The sequence below is a fragment of the Pipistrellus hanaki genome, assembly GCF_964339955.1.
Source record: "Pipistrellus hanaki genome assembly, chromosome: 16".
Taxonomy (NCBI): Eukaryota; Metazoa; Chordata; class Mammalia; order Chiroptera; family Vespertilionidae; genus Pipistrellus; species Pipistrellus hanaki.
Genome location: NC_140518.1, coordinates 11,215,045 through 11,236,942, shown reverse-complemented (window position 1 = coordinate 11,236,942; position 21,898 = coordinate 11,215,045). Strand labels below are relative to the sequence as shown.

General features: G+C 42.1%; 1 protein-coding gene and 1 pseudogene across 3 annotated transcripts in view; one reads left to right on the top strand and one right to left on the bottom strand.

Annotated features, from left to right (window-relative positions):
• Positions 1–3,691: 3,691 nt before the first annotated feature.
• SPAG9 (sperm associated antigen 9) overlaps positions 3,692–21,898 on the top strand; it is a 95,199-nt gene continuing 76,992 nt past the window's right edge. Inside the window, exon 1 of one of the 2 annotated variants that reach the window (XM_084863388.1) lies at positions 3,692–4,183. In XM_084863388.1, the coding sequence (XP_084719514.1) occupies positions 3,881–4,183 (303 nt within the window). In that variant the 5' untranslated portion in view covers positions 3,692–3,880. The remainder of the gene's footprint in view (positions 4,184–21,898) is intronic. The other variant, XM_084863389.1, reaches the window with a different exon arrangement.
• On the bottom strand, positions 7,052–7,714 carry LOC311611422 (large ribosomal subunit protein uL13-like; annotated as a pseudogene). The gene has a single exon. The product of its transcript is annotated as a large ribosomal subunit protein uL13-like (transcript).

Genomic DNA, 21,898 nt, shown 5'->3' with positions numbered 1-21,898 from the left:
CATAACATGACCTTTTTTTCCTGAATAACTCCCGGTCTCAAACAATAATCTCAGCCCTTGCAGCTAGAGGTGGGTGCTGGGAATTTATCCAAGCTGCGAGTAAAGGAGGTAATATTACCGCCTACATAATCAGGAGTTGACTAACGGGACTCAATCCCAAGGCCTTGTCTCCCGCCTTTTACTCCCACCTACAAAGGAGAATCATAGGATTATAGAGGGACAAGAAGTCTTTAAGGATTCTGCAACCCACCTCACCATTATACAGAGGAAGTTGAGGCTGGCACCCAGGAGGTACAGTGCTCAGTCACTATTGCTTTATTTTTCTGACCTAAGTTGTTTAAAAAATCAGTACATTAGAATATGGGGTTACCAATTTAAAAACTGTTTTCTTTCCACTCTATCACACTGAGTTATATACTTCTATTTAGTTTACTATAAAGTCATTAGAGACATAAATTTAATTGTAAAATCTTTATTGAGATATAATTTACATACCATACAGTTCACCTATTTAAAGTATACAATTCAATGGCTTTTAGTTTATTCAGAGCCATGAATCCATCACACAATCAATTTTGAACATTTTCATTACCCACAAAAGAAATACCATACCCATTAACAGCCACTCTTATTTTCTCTCATTCCCCTGGTCCTAGGCAACCACTACTCTTTCATATGTGGTCCTATGTGACTAGTTTGTTACTTAGCATAATATTTTCAAGGTTCATACATGTTGGTAGCATGTATGTCATTTCTTATTGTTGAATAATGAATATTCCATTACATGCATAAACCGTATTTTATCTATTCAACAGTTAATGGGTATTTAGCTAAACTTTTATTTTTTATTTTTTCAAATATATTTCATTGATTTTTTACAGAGAGGAAGGAAGAGGGATAGAGAGTTAGAAACATAGATGAGAGAGAAACATCAATCAGCTGCCTCCTGCACATCCCCTACTGGGCATGTGCCAGTAACCAGAATTGAACCTGGGACCCTTCATTTTGCAGGCTCACTCTATCCACTGAACCAAACCAGTTAGGGCTAAACTTTTATTTTTGTAATGATTTTAGAGAGGGAGAAGGGATGGGAGAGAGACAGAAACATTGGTGTGAGAAGCTGACCAGCTGCCTCCTATATCACCCGACCAGGATCAGACTGCAACTTAGGTATGTGCCCTGACTGGGAATAGTAGCCACAAACTTCTGTGCACAGGACGACACTCCAAACAACTGAGCCACACCAGCCAGAGCTGAATTTTATTTTAAAACAAATGTGATCTGTGTGGCTGGTGTTGCTTAGTGGTTGAGCATCAACCCATGAACCAAGAGATCACAGTTCAATTTCCACTAGGGCACATGCCTGGGTTGCCAGTTCCATCCCCGGGAGGGGCGTGCAGGAGGCAGCCCATTGATGATTCTCTCTCATCATTGATATTTTTATCTCTCTCTCCTTTCCTCTCTCTGAAATAAAAAACAAAAACATAAAAAGAAGAAACAATGTGAACTCTGATAGCCAGCAGGAGCTTAAAATCTAGAAATAAGTATATATCTCATATCTTTCTATATTTAATTTATACTAAAAAAAGCATATTTAGTATGAAGATCTCTAATAATAAAAGAGTAATATGATAATTAGACCTGACATCCTTCTGGACCAAGCTGCTGTGGTGGGGGCGAGGCAGAGGCGGCCGGGCAGGGCGAACCCCTTGCACAAATTTCGTGCATTGGGCTTCTAGTTTTACTATAACTGCATATCTGAAAACCAACATTTTCTTTTCTCTAAATTTTCTTTTTTTTTAATTAAAGTATTATATGTGTACATATCTTTCCATTGCTTTTCTCTAATTTTTCTGATGTGTATGATAACATTAAGTAAAGTCTTGCCCTGTTTGCCTGCTCCTCTGACTCCCAGGAAAATAGAGGCTATGTAGATGGCAGAGGTGATAACCCTCTGGAAGAGAAAAATAGACAAAAGATCCAGAGCAAGACTCTTTGTTTCTGGCTTCAAATGTGAGATTTAGAAGAAAAAGGGCATTTGGGGCTCATACCCAGCAATCTGATCAGCCTTACTAAGATACAGACATAGAAATAACATATGGATGATGTGGGTGAAGGTGAGAAAGGTACAGACCACAAGTTCAGTCCAGTCTGACCTCACAAGGTTTAGTATGTTTGTTTTTGTCCTTCTGTGTTTATAGATTGACCCTCGTATAACCTCCATATGTTAGAAAAGTCCAGATTGAGAGACTTTGGGGGACTAGTGCGTGCTTGGTAGGAAAAACTTGAACTTGTAAATAGCAAGTTGAGGATATTTATGACCCTGGGAGATGGCTGCTTCCCCCACTAAATCCTTGTTTATCCAAGTCCTGCCTCTCCCAGCCCCCGGTCTAATTACAGTCAGACCGGACCGCAGAACTCCTGAGTCACCTGCTTGGAAAGAAGGGGTTTTTGGGAGTGCCTTCCGTTCCATTTGCAGAAACTAAAGAACACCAGGAAGCGACCCTTGACTCAGCCCGCCTAAGGCTTAAGTGTTGTGTCACTCCCCACACGTGATGCTCTCCCAGGCGATGGAGATTCGCGTATGCTGGGACTTTTTCACCCCAGTGACTCCCCCCCTTTTCTTTATCCCTCAACCCTCTCACTTCCCCGCCCCGCCCCCTCTTCAGACTAGAGGAAAGGAGGGTAGTGGAGCCAGGAAATGCCAGGAGAAGCCAAGAAACTCAGTGTCTGGGAAAGTGCCAAGATGTGACGTTATAATATTACCCTTGTCCAGAATGCTTTGCACTTCCTCAGTTTTAGGCTGTCCTTACTCTCACTACCCCATACGGGATCTATTATTGATCTATCCTATTCGAGACCCCCTTATCACTTAGACCTCGTCCTACTTAAGGTTGCTTTCCCTCTCCCTCCGTTACCCACTGTTCTCTGAGCCTGGGATTCTCAATCAGAACTAACTGGATTTGAGTCTCCGATCAGCCTCCTTCCCGTTCTAACTGCGTGACCTTGAGTGAACCCCAACTTTTCTGGGCTTGTTTTCCTGGTCTAAAACGGAGGCGAGACGTGTACCTCGCCACGCCGGAGGTGAGGAACACACGAGAACGCCCTTCAGGAGCTGAAAAGCAACAGGAATGTTAGCTATGTGAATCCTGCACAGCCAGCTACGCCGCCAGGACCCCTCCCTTTCCTCCGGGACCCGCCCAGCAAACCCCGCCCGCCCGGCGCGGGCAGACCTCCCCTCCTCCCCGCGCAGCCCGTCCCATTGGCGAGCGCAAGGGCCGCGGCGCCGGGTGCTGACGCCTGGCCCCGCCCCCGCCGGCGCACGAGGACGCAGAGCCCCGCCCAGGCCTCGCTCGGCCTTCCACGGGGCCCCGCCCTCCGGGCCGCCACGGCGCGGGTCCCGCCGCTCAGGCTGTTGGTGCAGCGGCGGCTGGGATGAGGGTGCCCACTGCCCGCACCCCCTGCTCCGGCCTGAGCCCCCGGCCCGCCAGACCCAGTCCCAGACCCTGTTCCAGTCCGGCAGGTCCCGTGCGGGGCCGCCCGGACCACCCACTGGCGACGCCGGCCCCGCCCCCGCACGGAGACGCATAGGCCCCGCCCCCGGCCGCGCCCGGCCTCCCGCGGGGCCCCGCCCCCTCAGGCCGACGCGGCGCGGTCCCGCCCCCGGGTGACGTGAGGTGCGCGCGGCCCCGCCGCCCCGGCAGTTGGTGCAGCGGCGGTTGGACTGAGTGCGCTCACCCCACCCCTCCGGCCCGGGCCCCCGCCGCGCCGGGCCCAGCCCCAGCCCCGGCCCCGGCCCCGGCCCTCGTCCGCGCCCGGCGGTGTGCGGGCCCTGCCGGCCCTCAGTCGGCCACGCCGGGCCGCCCGCCCGCCCGCCACCATGGAGCTGGAGGACGGGGTGGTGTACCAGGAGGAGCCCGGCGGCTCCGGCGCCGTCATGTCGGAGCGGGTGTCCGGCCTGGCCGGCTCCATCTACCGCGAGTTCGAGCGGCTGATCGGGCGCTACGACGAGGAGGTGGTGAAGGAGCTGATGCCGCTGGTGGTGGCGGTGCTGGAGAACCTGGACTCGGTGTTCGCGCAGGACCAGGAGCACCAGGTGGAGCTGGAGCTGCTGCGGGACGACAACGAGCAGCTCATCACCCAGTACGAGCGGGAGAAGGCGCTGCGCAAGCACGCCGAGGAGGTGAGGCCGCCGCCGGCGCGGCGAGGGCGGGGCCGGGCCCCGGGGGTCGCCGCCCGCCCGCCCGGCCCGGGAGTGGGGGCGCCGCGTCCGGCCTCTGGGGCGGCTCTGAGGCCGCGGCCCCGGGACCCGGCCCGGCGGCGCGCGGTGCCCGGGACCCCCGGCGGGCGGGGAAACCGAGGCAGGCCAGGGAGTGTCCGGGAGGAGGGAGGGAGTGGGGCGGGGAGGAAGCAGCCTGGCTGGAGGGCACCTGGGCTCCGGGAGGCGGAGATTTTAGGATGTCTGGCTGCCGGCTGTACTTTGGGGAAGTTTCCGACCACCGCGGGAGAGTCAGGTGGCGGTGCAGACGTTTGCACACTTCTCTCCTGGATGTGGAACTTCGGCTGGTCCGGCACCTTCCCAGGGGGTTCCAGCTTTGGGAAGCTAGAGATCTCCCTCTTTCGGTCAGTTTCTTCTTGACGCTTTAACCCTGCTGAGGAAGAGGTTTCACTTTATATTTTACGTGCTTTGGCTGACACTCGGTCAACACTTGGATGTTGTACGGCACTGCTCTGTGAGTGTAGAGAGTGCAGCTTTGTTTTATGGGCATCCCACACCGAAGCGATCCTCCCTATCAGGTGGTAACCTTGGACAGTTCCCTTTAAAAACCTCAGTTTATACCGAGGACTTGTGGGGGCGGGGCTGAGGCGGTGTGACTGTTGACAACCTTTTCAGACTGCAGTTTCCAGGTGTCCCGGGTCGATTGTTAACTGGCGCTCACACCTCAGCAGTGACCTCAGCAGCCGCAGCAAGGGCTGCGAACCCTGTGGCGCTTTGGAGGGCAGGGACAGGTCTTTGGCTTTATGAGACAGGCAAGGATTTTAGCTTTCAGGCTGTGTTGGCATTATTTCTGTGGAACTGTCTCATGCAGGCCAAGTGTCCTAGTCATCTTTGTTCCCTGGGGGGGTTTAGCAACACCTGGCTGAATACATGGTGATGGAAGGAAGCTACTAAGTAACTCATTATTGAAGGAATTACATGTTATCTTTCAAAAACTACTTGAAAAGTTTTTAGGATATGAGACTTGCTTAAAGTAGTACCATGATTTAAACTTTTGTTTTGTCATGGATACCTTGGTGCCAGATCAAATAGTTCTTTTTCTTTTTTAAGCTTGACTGTAGTGATGATTTTTAGTTCTGATGTTGTGCTCCATTTGCCTCAAAGGGAGGCCATTGAATTTGCCATACAAAATTGACTTTATTTCAGGAGCATTTCCAATCTTATAGGGAAGGAGGGTTGCAAAAAATCTGAGGATGGGATCACAACTTCCACTAGTTCATTAGCACTGTTTATGCAACAGAGGTCATATACTACTTCTGAAATGCATGCCATGTCTTCATGCTCAGACAGGCTATTGCCTGTGTGTGGATGTACTTGGACGAGACTGGGAAGTTAACTACATAGACACAGGTGAGGAGCAAGCTCAGCATGACCTATAACCTTGGATGAAAGAAATGCTTTCTTCAGCCTTCAACTCTTGTCAGTCCATGCAAACATGGACGAAATGCCAGGGTCACACGAGCCAAGAAAACCATCTGCCACAGGTTGCAGAATCAGAAAATAAAACTAACTGCTAGGCTCTAGATTGTGTATTTTTTTTTAAAGTAAATGGCTTTTTAAAATTTCCTTATCCGATGTTTCTTTTGTAATTTATACTTTTTCAAACACATGTGTAAATTCTCTATGAAACCTTTGGGCAAAGGGCCATGACCTGAGAATAGAGAACATTGATGAAATGCTAGATGAGCCAACTCCCAGACCACAAACATAAAACCACCTTGTTATCAGTCTCTGTAAGATCACAAACCAAGTATTACTGGGTATTCAGAAATTCAGTCTCTTTTTGGTCCGTATGTAGAAGAGAATTGTGTGTTTAATTTCTGTGAGTGCCCTCATAAATGCATTTCTTCTATTTTCTGTTATATTCCTTCTCATACTTGAATCCTCAGCAACATTTGACTCTTTCAGTAACTGCTTCTTTAAGAAACATTATATTCTGGTTCTGTGACTTTGGCATCTCTTGATTTTCCTCTTTTCTGACTTCTCTGGATTCCTCTTACATTACTTTTGGTGTTACTTGGCATTCTTTCTAAGAGTCACTTTAGTTCTCATTCTGCACACTGCCTAGCTTATATTATCCATTCTAGTAAGTTCAGTTACCATTTGTTGACTGTTCCAAATTTATATCTCATTCATTCAACAGTTATTTATTTTAAAAATATATATGTATATTTTTTATTGACTTCAGAGGGTGAGGGAGAGGGGGAGAGAGACAACCTGGGCTTGTGCCCTGGCTGGGAATTGAACTGTGACCTCCTGGTTCATAGGTCAAGGCTCAGCCACTTAACAGCACAGGCTGGGTGGTATTTATTGTCAACTATGTCCTGTGTATGTTGGGGATATAGTGGTGAGTCAACACATAAGATTCTTTCTTCATGCAGCTGATTGACAGCTTAAGAACTTTAAGATTAGATCTCTTTCTTGAGTTTCTGATCCATATTGTTTATTGGACATGAAAGTCTGATAAGAAACTTACCTCCCAAGCCTGCTCCTCCTCTGTTCTCTATCTTCCTGAGGGGTACCACTATCCCCCTGGCTAGATACCTGGTCACCATCCTTAACTCCTTTTTCTCCTTCATTCCTATTGTACTTTCTTTTGTTTCCATCTTTTAAATATCTCTGGAATCTCTTCATCTTTCCTAATCCATTTCTTCTACTCTGTTTCAGGCCATCCACATCTCTTACCCTGAATCCAAACTCCATAGAGTTGGAAGTTTGTGTCATTCTGACTGTGTATCAATGTCTGATACATAGGAAGTACCCAATGAATACTTATTTATTGTTTTTGAGGAATAACAGTCAATTTTATTGGGCTCACACCAGGAGTCCATGGGTCTTGAGGACCTCTGTGAATTGGTCAATTTTCTTCTCCACGTTCTTTTCGGCCTGTTTCCGTAGCCTCATGAGCTGCTCTTTCTTGCGGTAGTGGATCTTGGCCTTCTCCTTCCTCTTCTCCTCCAGGGTGGCTGTGACGGCCTGGTACTTCCAGCCAACCGCATGGGCCAGGCGCCCGAGGTAGGCAAACTTACGGGTAGGCTTCAGACGCACAACCTTGAGGGCGGCGGGAACCACCGTCCATTTTTCTTGTCACAGGGCGGAGGGATCCCATCAAACACCTTGAGGCGGTCCAGGGCGGCCTGCCGCGCTTGGTCTTGGGGGGCAGCATGCCTCGCACCGTGCGCCAGAAGATGCGGCTGGGGCTTGGAAGTGGTAGGGACCGCGGGACGGGTTGGTGTTCATCCGTTTGCGGAGGAAGGCCAGGTACTTGTTTCTGTAGAAATTGCCAGAAATGTTGATGCCATCACAGCGCACAACCACCACCTTGCTGCCCAGCAGCACCTGCTTGGCCATGATGGCCGCCAGGCGGCCCAGGAGATGGCTTCGGCCATCTAGCACCAGGACCTGCCCCTCCGCCATCTTCGGCAGCCGCCTGGGAAAGCCCAATGAATATATATATATTTTTTTAAATATATATTTTATTGATTTTTTACAGAGAGGAAGAGAGAAGGATAGAGAGTTAGAAACATCGATGAGAGAGAATCATGGATCAGCTGCCTCTTGCACACCCCCTACTGGGGATGTGCCCGCAACCAAGTTACATGCCCTTGACCGGAATCGAACCCGGGACCTTTCAGTCCGCAGGCCGACACTCTATCCACTGAGCCAAACCGGTCCCGGCCCCAATGAATATTTAAAAAAATATATATTTTATTGATTTTTTTACAGAGAGGAAGGGAGAGGGATAGAGAGCTAGAAACATCGATGAGAGAGAAACATCGACCAGCTGCCTCCTGCACAGCCCCTACTGGGGATGTGCCGGCAACCAATGTACATGCCCTTGACCGGAATCGAACCTGGAATCTTTTAGTCTGCAGACCGATGCTCTATCCACTGAGCCAAACCGGTTTCGGCCCAATGAATATTTCTGAATAAATGAATGGACAACTAAACTGTCCCATAACTGATCTATCTGCTTTCAGTATTGCCAACCTATAAATTGGCCATCACACAGTACCCACATCTCTCCAAAATGGAAATCTGATCAGATCATTTCCCTACTTATAGCCTTTAAGAACTCTATCTAAAGTTCCTAAAATGACTGAAGTACCTAACACACAAGGCCTGTGATCGGCTGCTCCTTTTCTTACAAGCCTCATCTTTTCCTTTGGAGCCATACTGAACACTGCGTTTGTTTTGGGAATGTGTTCTTTCCAGGTCTTCTTACAAGCTGCCTGTATGCTTGGCGCTCTTTCTCTTCTGTTTCCTTGCTAACATCATTCATCTTTCAGATTTTATTCTGGGTGCTTTTTATGAACACCAGGTGCGGATTGTGCCCATCTCCTATTTTCCCACAGCATATGTTCTTTCCCTCTCAGAACTTCCAGTGTTACATCAAACTAACCTATTGCTTTAATCCCTTACTAAACTACTGGGATCCAGTAGATACTATTTTTTGGTTTGTTGGCTGAATGGATAATTATACTAAAGGTCAAATTGCTAAGCCTAACTATTTAAAGTTCTCTTTTGTGCACTCAAGATGTTGTCCTTACTGTTGGTGCCAAGTTATGCAAAAACTTCCAAAAAGTTCTTCAATCAATAAGTCCTTTGACTTTCACATATACAGAAAAACCATGACTTCTGAATGTAGTTACTGCAGACACTTCACCTACATTGTCCTATGCATAGTAGATATTCTATAAATATTTACGCTTTTTAAAAACTGAAATATGGCCCACACTGGTGTGGCTCAGTAGTTGAGTGTTGACCTATGAACCAGGAGTAAATGAAACTCAACAGGCAATTCACACAATTGTTTGATTCCTGATCAGGGCATATGTCCATGTTTCGGGCTTGATCCCTGGTGTGGGCATGCAGGAGGCAGCTGATCAATGATTCTCATCATTGATGTTTCTCTCTCTCTTCCTCTCTGAAATCCATACAAATTTGTTTAAATATATACATATAAAACTAAAATAAAAATTGAAATATGAAGATCATTGAAACTACTGTCGTAAATATTGTAGGGATTACTTATTTTTAAAAAAATATATTTTATTGATTTTATTACAGAGAGGAAGGGAGAGAGATAAAGAGCTAGAAACGTCGATGAGAGAGAAACATCGACCAGCTGCCTCTTGCACACCCTCTACCAGGAATGTGCCCGCAATCAATGTACATGCCCTTGACCGGAATCGAACCTGGGACCTTTCAGTCCGCAGACCGATGCTCTACCACTAAGCCAAACCGGTTTCAGCTACTTCTCATTTGTAAAGGTTGGGCTAAGTGTGGCTCTTCCACAAAACAACATGGCCTGGGCGAGTCTGTTTTGAAGAAGTGGCATTAGAAGAAGTTTAAGTTTAAAAAATTTGGCTCTCAAAAGAGATTTCAATCATTGTACTGTCGACATTTGGCTCTGTTGACTAAATGAGTTTGCCGACCACTGGGCTAGGTGATCTAACACCATGATTCTTGTAATATTTTAAACTTAATTGTGGCTTTCTGTTGTATTCTTATTCATTTTAGTCACAGATATTTGCTTCTAAGTTACTGGTTGAGAAATAAGTTCGTCTGTCTGAATAAATTTTTCATAGAAATGAAGATTAAGTGCCAAAACTTAATTTTAACTATTTGCTTATAATCTTTTAAAAAATATATATTTTTATTGATTTCAGAGACGAAGGGAGAGGGAGAGAGAGATTGAAACATCAATGATGAGAGAGAATCATTGATTGGCTGCCTGCTGCACGCCTCCCACTGGGGATCGAGCCTGGCCATGTGCTCTTGACCGGAATTGAACCCAGGACCCTTCAGTCTCCAGGCCAGTGCTCTATCCATTGAGCCAAACGAGCTAAGGCCTTATAATGTTTTTTAATATATATTTTTATTGATTGTAGAGAGAGGAAGGGAGAGGAAGAGAGAAACATTGATCGGTTAACAACCCCGCCCCCCCCCCCCCCCCCCCCCCATGCACCACAACTGGGACCAAACCTGAAACCTGGGCATGTACCCTGACAGAATCAAACTGGCTACCTTTTGGTGCATGGGATGACGCTCAACTAACTGAGCCACACCAGCCAGGGCTATTTAGAATCTTTTGACAGGCATTTCTAATTGGATACAAAAGTAGAACCAAAGTAATAAATAAAATGGTTATTAAAACAGCATTTATATTTGAAGAAAAATTTACTCTGAAGAATAATAAACATTTATTTCTTGGGCACTGAAATCTATATTGGTTAAAAGCTTCTTCTAGGCCCTAACTGGTTTGGCTCAGTGGATAGAGTGGACTGAAAGGTCCTAGGTTCGATTTGGGTTAAGGACATGTATCTTGGTTGCTGGCCCATCCCCAGTAGGAGGTGTGCAGAAGGCAGCTGATTAATGTTTCTCTCCGATCGATGTTTCTAACTCTCCCTCTCCCTTCCTCTCTGTAAAAAATCAATAAAATATGTATTTTTTAAAAAGTCTCTACTAGACTATTATGGTATAATTTTATTGATTGATTGATTAATAGAGAGACAGAAAAGGAGAGAGAGAAATATTGATTTGTTGTTCCATTTATCTATGCATTCATTGGATAATTCTTATCTATGCCCTCACCAGGGATTGAAGCCCCAACCTTGATGTATGTATAGATTATGCTATAATCAACTGAGATACCCAGCTAGGGCTAAAATTTCTAATTTTAATAATCAATTCTCAATTTAAATTTAATTTTAGTTACCTGTTCTATCATCATCATCATCATCATCATCATCTGGTTACTGCTGCCTATTAAAAAACAAATACATTTGTAAAAATTAAGCATTTTACTCAGAAGTGTGGAATCAAATAAACAGACTTTTGTAATACCCGAAGGGTAACTTTTCTTTCTTTCTTTTTTTTTTTTTTAAAATATATATTTTATTGATTTTTTTATAGAGAGGAAGGGAGAGGGATAGAGAGCTAAAAACATGGATGAGAGAGAAACATTGATCAGCTGCCTCCCGCAACCAAGGTACATGCCCTTGACCGGAATCGAACCCGGGACCTTTCAGTCCGCAGGCCGACACTCTATCCACTGAGCCAAACCGGTCAGGATCCGAAGGGTAACTTTTCTTTTTGAGGAAGTAAGAAGGGGGGAGAGAGAAAGAGAGACAGAGTGAGAGAGAGACAGAGACAGACAGACATCAATGATGAGAGAGAATCATAGATTGGCTGCCTCCTGCATGCCCCCTACTGGGGATGGAACCCACAGGCCTGGCTACCTCTCATTTTAATTTCCTTTCTCAAATCACTGGTATGATTGAGCATATTTTCTTGATGATTCTCCTTTTCTTTTTTGTGTGAATTGCCTGTTGAGTTTCATTTACTCATAACTGGCAACAACCTATGCCTGGCTAGATCTAAATTATACTTGTACAATGGCTTTATAGTATTCCCTAATGATTATCAATGGCTGCTACAGCCTCTCTGTGAACAGGACTTGGAATCTGTAGTTTAAAAGAGACCTGAGAGATGTATCATCCAAATGCAACATATGGACTTTGGAACCTGACTATGAAAGTGTTTATGAGACAGCCAGGAAAACCTGAGCAGTGACTGGATATTCCCTGTTATTTCATTAAGGATTGGGAAATGGCTGTAGTCTAACTCAATCCTTCAGCGTTTATTAGCTAAATTTTCTTATAAAGGAGAGCTTCCTTTATAAACTGGTTTACCCCCAAAGTATAGTTTGTACAAGAAAAACAGTATGTGCTGGATTCTTTAATTTCCATACTTTTATGTTCCAAGAGCTCTTCCTTGTTTTTACTCTCCCTCCACATCCCCAGTCTTAAAAAACAGCATACCATTCTGGTTTCATGGATGAAATGACTTTTCTTTGGCCTCTGAGTATATTAATTATAGCTTTCATTTGTTTCCTGTTTTATCTGTTTCCTCAGAGTCCCTTCCCCTTTTTTTTTCTGGTCTCTCTCTTCCAGGTTGGAGCTTCAAATACCAGATCACCCTTAATTATCCCTTCATGTTTTTTAAGAGTGAGGTACTAAAAAAAGAAGGCTTAAGCTTTGTGAGGCTGGATGCAGCTTATTGCCTATTGGGAACCCAGATGTTGTACCCCAGACATTTGAGTTTTTCCAAATAAAGATAGCTTCTTTGGAGATGGGGGAGGGAGTGGTAGGTAAGCCTAGTTATCAGAGGAATCTGGGTAAGGGACGGAAGGGGACTGTCAGTATTATGTTTGGTATGTAGGTGTTTGGCCGTGCCTGGTATCCGTTAGAGCAGTGATTCCCAAAGTGGTCTATATCGACCCCCAGGGGTCTATGACAACCTGCAAGGGGTCTACGTCAGCGAAAAAAAAATTTGGGGGTCCATGAAATGAAAATGGGGGTCCACGATAGTGGATCTCAACATACACTGATAGTACCTATTTACTTACATCATATTATCTTATAATATAAAAACATATAAATTATTTATAAAAGTACCTATGAAGTAAAAAATTTATTATATATGTTTATAAAATTGTGTAAGTTGTAGGATAAAAACTTGCACATAATGATATACCAGTATCATCTTGTTACAAGCATACGCGCAGTAAACATTCTTGCCAATTTTTGTCTCAAAGCTTCGCGAACTTGCACCGACTTGTTCAATTCGTCACTCTATAAATATGAATGTGAGAAAAATACGTTCATTCGTTTCCTGAATCTTGAATAGGAAAGTGCTGAGAAAATATTTAAAAAAATATAAACTGGTAGTTTATCATACAAATTATAGTGAATCAGTGTTATTTTGTTTGAGAATGCCGGAGAAAGTAGGTACATTATTTTTTATTAAATTTTAACACTAAACTTCACTACAGTTAGAAATTTACAAAAAAATCAATATCAGGTAAGTAGGGGGTCTACCTAAAACCGAAAAACATGGCAAGGGGTCTACGGCACAAACAAGTTTGGGAACCTCTGCGTTAGAGTCTCTCTTTTTGCGTTTCTCCAGGAAACAAATTTCCTATCTTTTGTGGGGGTAGGCAAAGAGGGCTACCTGGCTGCTCTGGGGACCTACCAGGGATATTACTAACTAGTGCATTTAGACTTGCATTCATCCCCCCTGTTTTCAGCCTGCCCTCACCCCAATTCCCTAATTAATTAAATAGTTTTCAAGATATGGATCAATCGTATTTACTTATTCAATGTCTATTGATGGACATTTAAGTTATCTTACAGTATATTTTTATTTTTTAAGTATATTTTATTGATTTTGTACAGAGAGGAAGGGAGAGAGATAGAGAGTCAGAAACATCGATGAGAGAGAGTCATTGATCAGCTGCCTCTTGCACACCCCCTACTGGGGATATGCCCGCAACCAAGGTACATGCCCTTGACCGGAATCGAACCCGGGACCTTTCAGTCCCCAAGCCGACGCTCTATCCATTGAGCCAAACCGGTCCCGGCCAAAGTTATCTTACAGTATAAACTGTTATAAATAGCCCTTCAGTGAATATCCCTGTACATGCCACTTTGTGCATGTATATTTGACTTGTAATGTTAGGAAATTTGTATTACAATATTTTGTCATTTTTTAAATATGTTTTTATTGATTTTTTTAAGAGAGAGAGAGGAAGGGAAAGGGAGAGATAAAAATATTGACATGGGAGAGAAACATCTATTGGCTGCCTCCTGTACACCCCCCCACTCCTGACAGGGGATTGAGCCAGAAACCCAATCATGTTTAGAGCCCTGACCAGGAATCTAATCAGTGACTTTATGGTGCATGGGATTTGTCATTTTATTTTCAACTAGTGGCCTGGTGCACAGATTCCTGCACATTGAAAGGAAATTAATTAGAAGAAATATTTTAATATTGCTATTCACCTTTTCTCTGTAATAGAAGTGTCAACCAAATTCACGATTGGCAATCTCAGATCAAAACACGCATGCGATTGGTGCCAGCGAGTGCTTTATATATATTGCACATGTGCGAGTCAACATTTATTTTTAAATTGCCAGTGCGTGTCATATGTACCGGCCGGTAGGTCAGACGTATGTACGGTCAGTCACTTTACCTTTTATATATATACTAGTAGACTAGTGGCCTGGTGCATGGATTCATGCACATTGAAAGGAAATTAATTAGAAGATATATTTTAGTATTGCTATTCGCCCTTTCTCTATAATAGAAGTGTCAGAAATGAAAGAAAATTATTAAAATGTATATGAAAATAATATATAAATTGATTAATAAACAATAACTGCATGATATAACAACAAAGACATGATATAAAGACAAACAAAAAACATGATATAAAAACAATATTGATAAAAAACAACGATAAATTGATTAAACTTACTGTATTCTAATATCTCCCTGTATACCACATTAAGAGTGAAAACACTTTCAGAGTGCTTGACAAATTTCCCTTGTGATGAACTATTTACAACTTTAACTTTAATGTCACATGCTCTTCGAACTGGAGAGAAAGCAACATATAACTGACCATGTCCGAAAACGGGTTCAGGTAGGAATAGGCCTACTCTGTCTAGATTTTGTCCTTGTGATTTATTAATAGTCATTGCAAATGCTAGCATCACGGGAAACTGGTCAATGTCATCTTCCATTTGTAATTAGGATTCACTGTCTAATATCAATGTGAGTATGAGGCAGTTCGCATTTCTGAAATTTGATGACATGAATTTTAGCTATTACTTTGCCAAATCGAATTTACATATATTATTTAAAAGAGCATTCATCTTAATATTAAAAGCCCTGGCTACCAAATCAGGTCTGTTTTTAACTTTTTTGCCAGCGCTTTAAATTATTTACATTATCTGCCCATTTTGGGTTGTACATTATGGTTACAAATAAATCGGGCTTGCCATACTTTATTACAATTGCCGTAGCCTTCTTATATTGCTGCTGCATATTTCTGGGCCTACTCTCAAAAGACGATGGAAGTATTATCATTTTACCAATTGGCACATTGTCACTTTCAGATCTAGATGTGAGATAATCCACCAAACCACTATATTTTTCAACTCTCAACTTAGATTGGTTTGCTTTAATGAAATCTACCCAATTGGCTTCCATTTTTTAATATGAATTGACAATATACTGTTGAGCTAATTTTCCTGTACTTAAAGTAGGATTGAACATGTCCCAGATGGACAAATGAAATCCATAATACCGCATTTGTGTGACTGACGTCTTTACATTTCATCTAGTATTATTGTCAATTACACTGTCAGGTCTGAGTTTTAATGCAATCTCCGTTCCCTAGCCTTTTTCACCATGTGAAAAAAGAATAGGATATGTCATTGCATCTAATGTAGGAAACAGGATACTGATTTGTTTTATTTTAGTGGTATTCAGATTATTGGGATCTGGTTTACGATGAATGAGCAAACCCCTTTAAAAAGGACGTTCTCAATATGACATATTTCTCAATATGACAGCAACTTCGGTTACACGTGATATCTACCAGATCACTATTAAGATCATATTTAATCGCCATTGTTACTTCTGTGGGAGCAATACCTTTCACTGCTGCTTCAGATTGGGCTTCCTTTTCTACCTTATGTGCATCTTGTATGATTTTGTTAACTCGTTTATTTCATTCATGAGGTTGTTGATATTGATCATGAGTCTTTCTGAGTAAGCTTGGTTTCCTGGCTTTAACTCGTGGCTTCAGCCATATCTAAAATACAGAGTTGAGCAAACCTCCAAGAAAGACTATCCGAAGGATGTAAAGGTTCAGTACAGTGATAAACTTGACCGTGTATTCTGAAACAGTATGGCCCATATCCTGGTGGTGATGTGATATTTGCACTAATTGAAGCAAAAGCAAAAGAATTATTTATCGAATGAATATTTTCCATGAAATTCTTACTGTCAGAATCTTTAATCAATAATTTTTTAAAAATATATTTTATTGACTTTTTACAGAGAAGAAGGGAGAGAGAGAGAGAGCTAGAAACGTCGATGATAGAGAAACATCGACCAGCTGCCTCTTGCACACCCCCTACTGGGGATGTGCCCGCAACCAAGGTACATGCCCTTGACCGGAATCGAACCTGGGACCTTTCAGTCCGCAGACCGACGCTCTACCAATGAGCCAAACCGGTTTCGGCTAATCATTAATTTTTTAAAATATGCTGGGTATTCTGGAAAATTTGTATCGTTTGGACAGAATTTGCCTTTGCTTCAACATTGAGTAAAATTTCCATCAGATGGTTTTTCATCAGATAAATTTAGTGATAGGCAAAATTGACATAAAACAGTCTTTCCACCACAACCACATTTGATAATTGCATTCTTATTTTCGCTATGAAGGCAGTTCCTAGCAGTATTGGTAGTACTTGTTGATGACTGTTCTTCAGATATTCTGTCAATGATGCCACTTTCTTTCAGCTTCAGAATGTCAACAAAAACAACCAAATTCATGATTGACAATGACAATGGCATGTGATGGGCGCCAGCGAGAGCTTTAGATGTATTGTGTATGCACAACTCAACATTTATTATTTTTTTTTATTTTTTAAAGGTAACTTTTTATCATATATATATATTTTTTCAAAGACAAAGCTTTTTCTCTTTTAAATATATTTTTTAGTAATTTCAGAGAGGAAGGGAAAAGGGATGAGAGAGAATCATTGATTGGCTGCCTTCTGTAGAACCCCCACTGGGGCTCAAGTCCGCAACCCAGGTATGAACCCTTAACTAGAATAGAACCTGGGACCTTTTAGTTCACAAGCCATCACTATCCACTGAGCCAAACCAGCTGAGCCAAACCAGTTAGAGCTCAACATTTATTTTTAAACTAGTGACCCACTGCACAGATTTGTACACATTGAAAGGAAATTAATTAGAAGGTAGCTGGTGGGGTGGGACTGGGCAAGATGGCTAGACATGCCCTGGAGCCAACCTCCCACAGTCCATCCTGTCTGGCTGCATGGCACTGGGGCTCGGAGGGCTTCTATAAAGTGAGCGGGGTCCTTCTGGTAGGCGGAGTTCCTCAGCCCGGCCTGTGGGGATTGGGCGAAAACCAGCTCTCTGACATCCCCCAAGGTGTCCTGGAGTACAAGAAGACGCTGCAAAGTTGCTGTCATACAGGGTGTGGAACGCAAACACAAGTGTGCAGTAAACCAGATTTGGGCCGACAGAGCCCCAGTAACAAGATAACCCATGACCGAAGGTAGAATCACATGACCCCGTGAGGAATTGGGCTCCCTCGTCTCTGGTTTCTAGGTGCATCACCTGAGAACCGCGTCTGCCCGTTGGTGATCAATGCACATCATAGCCACCAGACAGTCAAGACACTTAGCATATTAGCCTTTTATACATATAGATGCCACTAATAAATCTATTCCAACTCATACATTATCTTTTTATGATGGAAATATCCAAGTATTAAAGTAGAGAGAATAGTATAATGAATTCCCATGTATCCATCACTCAACTTCAACAGTTAACACCATCAAGCCAATATTATTTTATCTGTCTCTGCTACTTTCAGCATTTACACCATAATTTTAAAGTAGATCAAAGACTACCAGTGGATATCCAAAGGATGGTTAAAAAAAATCACACCTAAAAGTTATAAATGATTATTCCTTAATAACATTTAATCAGTATTCACATTTCCCCAATTGTCTCATAAATATAGCTTGTTTTAAATTTTTATTTATTTATTTTAGAAAGAAAATGGGAGATGAGAGAGAGAGAGAGAGAGAGAGAGAGAGAGAGAGAGAGAGAGAGAGAGAGAAGAGTATTGATTTGTTGTTTATGCACTCATTGTTTGATTCTTATATGTGCCCTGACCGGGAATCAAACCCACAATCTTGGCATAGCAGGACAATGCTCTGACCGAGCCTTATAAATATAGTTTTATAGTTTGTTGTTTTAATCAGGATTTAAACATGGTCAAATGTGTCTCTTAATCTGTAGCAGTTCTCCTTTTTCCCCTCCCTTGCTCTTTAGTTTTGAAGAAACAATCATTTGTATTAGGAAATTTTCCACATTTTGGATTTGGAGTGATGGGGAAACTACATCCCTTGGGCATGATTAATATGGTCTGTCCTTTAGTTTCTTTCTTTTTTTTTTTTAATTTTTTTTTATATATATATTTTATTGATTTTTCACAGAGAGGAGGAGAGAGCGATAGAGAGCTAGAAACGTCGATGAGAGAGAAACATCGACCAGCTGCCTCTTGCACACCTCCTACCGGGGATGTGCCCGCAACCAACGTACATGCCCTTGACCGGAATCGAACCTGGGACCCTTCAGTCCGCAGACCGACGCTCTACCACTGAGCCAAACCGGTTTCGGCTGTCCTTTAGTTTCTTAAAAGATGCTATACTGATAAATAATTAAATTGAACTGAACTTAACTAAATTGAACAATAATTATTAAATATTTTCCTTCCCCAACTCTGCAGAGGAAATGAGAGGAGGATACTGCAATAAATCAGCCTTTTATTTGGTGGTATTAGTTTTTAGACAGCTATTATAGTCAAAGTTTCTACTTTAAAGGGCTTTTCTTCTTTTTTTGTCTCTTGCATCTTTACTCCAATAAGCAACAACCTCTAGGGATCTTTTTGTTAAACTTTGGGAGCTTGACTTTTCAAAGTATTTGTTTGTTTTTCTCCAGAACAGTGGGGCAAAGCAGGCCCTATAAGCCATCTGGACTTGAAACCATTTTGCTTCATCACAAAGCTTATTCTTTTTAGATCCTGACATAAGTCTGTATTGTCTACTGCTTTTTTTTCTTCTTCTTTAAATAGTGTCTGGTTGCTCCCAGGAGAGTTCTCTCTGAAGTTACGTCACTGTTGTTGCTGGCTGATTAGTTATTGAGAGGAAAAAGGGGTATCGAGTTAAGATCTGTTTGTCATACATGCTAATAAGTCCATTGATGGGCTCACTCCCAGCCCAATACTGTTTTTAAAAGTGTGCGTGTGAGAGAGAGACGGAGGGCTGGAGGCTGGGAGGAGATGTGCACCTTACACCCACACACCAGAGGGATCTGACAAACTCCCATGCTGGGGGCAGTAACCAGAAATTTCCAGGGGAAGGATGGCTTTAAAGTTTGAAAAACTGTCCCTTTCCAGCCTCAATTTTTATAGTACACTAATCTCATCATTTGCCAAGTGTAATAGAGGGTGTCCAACTTAATAAAGTTAAGCTACTAGCAAGAAGTTAAAACACATTAAATCAATTATGAATAGGCTGCTTATAGGTATTCATTTACTTTTTTTTCTTCAAAATGTCTCTGGCTAGGGCAAAGCCTCCAAAATCCTATTGCCTTTGCCCAAAAATACTGTTATATGCAAATTATAGTAACCAAAGGAAACCTCATTTGTATTGGAAACTCTTTTATAAGTACCTTTAAAATATATTATAAAATGAACCTATTAAAAATATTTTTATTGATTTCAGAGAGGAAGGTAGAGGGAAAGAGAGATGGAAACATCAATCATGAGAATCATTGATCAGCTGCTTACTGCATGCTCCCTACTGCGGATTGAGCCCGCAATCTAGGCATGTGCGCTTGGTGGGAATCAAACCTGGGACCCTTTAGTCTGCTGGCTGACGCTATCCACTGAGCCAAACCAGCTAGGCAACTACATGGTTTTTAAAAATCATATTTTGTATTCAGAGTTTAAAATGCTAAGTCTTTATTTCATAATGCCTTGCAAGAATCGTGTCATATACAAGCCTGAGACTGAGTTATAAACCAAGATTGTGCTGTTGTCCCAGGTTGGAGTCATTTAGGTAATAATAGAAATACTAGCCATCCTGTATTAGTATTCATCTCAAATTAGGTGACTTGATTGAGATCTTTGCAATCCATCTTTTATCTATCACCCGTATTTAATGTCTGTTTTCTTCTGCTAAATTTCAAGCAATGAAGCATAGGACCAAAGCTATCTTTGTAGCTTACTACGTTCCCACCACCTTAGGGTACTTAGAACAGTAGGGACTTAAATTGTGTGCAGAAAGGATGGATGAATGGAATCTTATTTCCCCACTTAACTCCCTTTGTGAATCAGAGGAGAGATTCCCAACTTATTCTTGAGCTAGTAATTTACCCTTTGCATCAACTATGAAAATTTTAATCTTGAATTATATGTACCCCTGCATGCCATGACTTTTATGCCTGTCTCTTTGCTTATACTGTTACTTCTTCCTGAAATGGCTTCTTTTTTTAAAAAAATCCTCATTTGAGGATATTTTTCCATTGATTTTTAGCAAGAGGGAAAGACAGAAATATTGCACATACTCTGACTTGGGCCTAGGCCAGGGAGGAGCCTGCAACTGAAGCATGTGCCCTTGATGGGAATCAAACCCGGGACCTTTCAGTCTGCAGGCCAACACGCTATCCACTGAACCAGACTGGTTAGGGCCTGGCTTCTGTTCTTAAAAGTAGATTTAGTCACTTATTCTATTTCTATTGCCCCTTATACTTCCATTGTAGTACTTTTAGCCTGGTATATTGTTGACTGTTTACTGTGTTTTTTTAATGGCTATCATGAAATAAGTGCTTGGATTAGGTAGATGGTGGATGAAGAGTCTCAGTTTTATATTTAATATGTTATTTAACTTAACAGTAAATTTATGAATGATATTCCTTAGTAGTTTGTAATAAATGTTTTTACATTGCCTAACTGCCTATTCTGTACTTCTGCTGACATCTGGAGAACAGTCATTGTAAATAGGTATGTGGCTTTATTTAAGTGTGACAACAATTTTTTCTTTGACTAGAAAGTGACAGAATGGGATATGGTTCTATTTTTATGTCATGTTAGTTTGTATGTTAAGGTGAAATTATAAGAGCAGGAGCAGATGCGTTTCTTTGAGGTAAATTAAGAAGACTTTCAAACAAGAGCCACTCATATTTGTAGTCTACAAAGCTAGTAATGAGGTTCAGCAGTACTCACATGTCCTACTAACCCACCTGCAATAGAAGTGGAAAGCCTTGTTGGAGAAATTTTTATGTAACTGTTGACACCTATTGTCTAATTATTTTATTTGGAGTTATGAGAGAGTTAGGCATAGAAAAAAGAAGCAGCCCTGTCTGGTGTGGCACGGTTGGTTGGAGTGCCCTGTACACCAAAAGGTGGTGGGTTTGACTTCTGGTCAGGGCACTACCTAAGTTTGGGGTTCAAGCCTTTGTCAGGGTGCGTGTGAGAGGCAGCTGATCAATGTTTATGTTTCTCTTTCACATCGATGTTTCTCTCTCCCTTCCACTCTCTAAAAAACATCAATAATAATTTAAAACATTCAACAACAAAAAATCATTTTTAAATCATTCCAACAACAAAAAAGAGCGAGGCAAATGAACTTTTTCATTTGTATAATAAATATATCTCTGAAAAGTTTCATATAAACTTATTTTTGTATACTAATCATACTTTAAAGGCACCACAAGAATTTTTCATTCAAATCGACCTTATAGGAACCTTTCCTTTAAAAATAATTATATTTAGAAAGTAAATAACCTATTAATCTGTCTTACGTATAAACCTGCATTCTTACTTAAGCAAGGTTCATATGTACTATCATAAAAGATCATTTGACAAAGACCAGCATAGTACTATGAATTTATTTACTCTGAAGGCCTAATTACATTTCCTATGAACAGATACTTCTG